Source organism: Dasypus novemcinctus, chromosome 12 (genome assembly GCF_030445035.2).
Source record: "Dasypus novemcinctus isolate mDasNov1 chromosome 12, mDasNov1.1.hap2, whole genome shotgun sequence".
NCBI lineage: Eukaryota > Metazoa > Chordata > Mammalia > Cingulata > Dasypodidae > Dasypus > Dasypus novemcinctus.
The window spans coordinates 23,198,099-23,201,426 of record NC_080684.1 but is presented as its reverse complement, the minus strand read 5'-3'; the positions used below and the strand labels follow the sequence as shown (position 1 = coordinate 23,201,426).

The following is a 3,328-nucleotide window of genomic DNA, read 5'->3' as shown; positions in this document are numbered from 1 at the left end:
GATCTTTATCTCTGAAAAAAGCAGGAATACTAATTCCCACTTCTTAGAGTGGCTGGGGGAATTTGTAACTTAATGAATATAAACCATGTAGAGCTGTGCCTGGCACACAAAGTAAACCCTCTATTAATGTTTGCATCTTTATACTATATTCATCCATTCAAGTATATTTTGTAAAAGAAGTTTTCATATTGCTCGGTGGTATAGGATATCTGTAAATAAACATTATTAAAATTTTAAAATTTCATCCTGTATCTGGATTGGAATTGAAAATTCAGATGGATATTTTCTATTAGTTCAACTCTGAAAAAATGGGTAAAGCAGAATCCAGAGAAACCCAGAGAAAGTGGGAGGCAATCATTTTTAGCACAGCATTATGGAAGATCATGTGGAAAAGGAGGCAGAGAGCATATCTCGGCCTTTGCTTAGATTTTCACTGTATAGTATATTGAAATAATATTTTTATAATCTATTCCTCAGATCAAAGTTAATGATTTATTAAAACACTTTCCATATATACCTGAAGACAGTGATGAGAAATCATTCTACAATGACAACATTCATCTTGCTGGGAATAACAGGTGATCCAAGACAACAGGCTGTTTTGTTGGTATTTCTGTTTCTCACCTACATTTTCACTGTTGCTGGAAATCTAATCATTATCCTGCTCACACTGGTGAACTCTCACCTCAAAACACCTATGTATTTCTTCCTTCGAAATTTCTCCATCTTAGAAATAATATTAACAACTGTCTGTGTTCCTAGATTCCTGTACACACTGACAACTGGAGACAAAAGTGTTACCTATAATGCTTGTATCACTCAGTTATTTTTTGTCATCCTCACTGGAGCAGCAGAATTCTTTCTTCTAACCGCCATGTCCTACGACCGCTACGTGGCCATCTGCAAGCCCCTGCACTACACCACCATCATGAGCGACAGGGTGTGCACCACACTTGTCCTCTGCTGTTGGCTGACCGGGCTAATGGTCATTCTCCCACCTCTTGGCCTGGGACTTCAGCTGGATTTCTGTAACTCCAATCTAATTGACCATTTTGGCTGTGATGCCTTTTCTCTTCTGAAGATTGTATGTTCAGACACGGAACTCATAGAACAACTTGTTTTAATCATGGCGGTGCTGACCCTCATAGTCACACTTGTGTGTGTGATTTTGTCCTACACATACATCATCAAGACCATTTTAAGATTTCCTTCTGCTCAACAAAGGAAAAAGGCTTTCTCCACCTGTTCTTCCCATATGATAGTAGTTTCCATCACCTATGGAACTTGCATCTTCATCTATATCAAACCACAAAAGGAAGGGGTAGGCATTAATAAGGTGGTGTCTTTGCTCAACACCTCAGTTATCCCACTGATGAACCCTTTCATTTATACTCTACGGAATAAGCAAGTCAAACAAGCCCTCAAGGAGGCAATAAAAAAGACTGCATTTCTTTCAAAGAATTAGGAAAGGGATTTTAAATATATTCTAAATGTATGACTAAAAATGTACACATATAAGTATTTCTTCTTTTGTTAAGCATTCTAATGCAGATCTACATTATAGTCTTGTACCAAAGTTTATTTTATATTACTCCTAGAACTGCACAATGAAGTAAGGATAATGGTCTTATTTCAAATAAATCCTCCTTCATGATGGCACATTTTCTTAACAGGACTTGAAAATAGATTTACAGAGGTCCAAACATGACTTCATCATCTCTATGGCTGAAGCACAAAAGACAGTACAAAATTTGAATTCTATTTCTATCTACTCATTCCTTTAGATGAATAAATTTTTCTTGTCAAAAATTCTTCTACCAAATATTCCTTCTTGAGGTGAGCTACACTGTCCCAAGAAAAATAGGTAGAGGTGATTTATTTCTCATTTTTGTAATTCAAACCATCCTGCTACAGGACCGTGCATAAGAGAACTCAGAGCTTTACCTTTCTACATATTAAGCAGTAGAGACAAATAAAAAGATCAACATGATTACATTTCAGCCCCCTAAATTTATTATTAAAAAGGAACTTCAAACTTTCCTCTAAGATTTAAAAAGCCTTCTTAACATCTCCTTTGTGACAAATGAGGACAAAGGAATAGATGAAACCTAAAATTTAATAATGACCTAAACATATATATATATACATACACTTTCTTACATAACTAATTCACAACCATTTGTTGATCTTATGTCTTCTAGAAATAAATTCACATGACAAATAAAATTACTTTATAGCCAGAAGGAAAAAAATAGCCCAAGAGGGCATAAACAACTGTTTATGAAATTCCCAGAGGTGTCAGACTTGCAGTTTCCTATATTAAACCCTGGAATCAAAGATCTAGAACCTCAGTATTTGTCTGTTTCTACAAGACTGTGATACAATGTAAATCCTCTAACAGATCAGGTATACATTTCCTCTACTATGAATGAAAGTTCTTAAGGTTGGTAGTAATGAGCAAAAGACCACAGAATTCTACACCATTTGATTTGGGTCAATTGCTACAAACTCACAGCTGAAACTAAAAATAATGTGTCATGAACTCAGAATAAAATGTTTAGTTCCAGGTTTCTTACAGCAGAGATGGAGGATTAGACATTTTTTCTTATGAAGTCAAATAAACCAAAGAAAAGATTTCTGTCCTCCCAACTTTCCCAATCTCTCTCATCATTCCATTAGATGTCAGTTTAACTATTTTCAGATATTTGTGTCATAGCCCATCCTCTTGGTCGCAAAATTGAAGACCAAGTCAATTTAACTATTTTCAGATATTTGTGTAATATTTCATCCCCTTGGTCTCAAAGTTATACCATATTTTCAGGCACTGTTCCTATGAATATCAATATTTGTTGGAACCAACACTTCTTCATGGTCCAGTCCAGTGCCACGGACATTTCAGAGAAACTTTAGATCAGGGCTTCAAAATTTTTCTTTGAAAACCACACAGGAATCTTGTTAAAATACAGTTTCTTCTTCAATTTAGCAGGTAGAACTTGAGACTGGGTTTCAACAGGCACCCAAGTGATGCTGATTCAATTGGCCAAATACAATAGTGTGAATAACAAGGCTTTAAGGTGATTACGGGATATGTCAAGCGTATTATAAGTTTTCAAATAACCAGTTCCCTTCTCCATAGTGAGCGATGCTCTGTATGTCTAAGAATGGCTTGGAGCAAACTTCATAATATCTCATATAAGTTAGCCATATATGCTAAATATCGACACCGTTTTCCATGGGCTACTTGCCCCTGTGTCACATCACTCACTAAAAGAAAGTTTTACTAAGAAGTACAACACTGTCTGACATCAAAGATGATATGAGCTGTAAT

The 3,328-nt window shown here is 35.7% G+C and overlaps 1 protein-coding gene across 1 annotated transcript; it reads left to right on the top strand.

Annotated features, from left to right (window-relative positions):
- The first annotated feature begins 547 nt into the window (after positions 1-547).
- On the top strand, positions 548-1,465 carry LOC101440133 (olfactory receptor 6C2-like). Its single transcript, XM_004476716.2, has one exon. It carries the CDS (start codon positions 548-550, stop codon positions 1,463-1,465), a length of 918 nt encoding a protein of 305 aa, XP_004476773.2.
- The last annotated feature ends 1,863 nt before the right edge of the window (positions 1,466-3,328 follow it).

Bases quoted from the DNA above. Each gene is read 5' to 3' on its own strand.
- LOC101440133 (XM_004476716.2), top strand. From the start codon at position 548: ATGACAACATTCATCTTGCTGGGAATAACAGGTGATCCAAGACAACAG.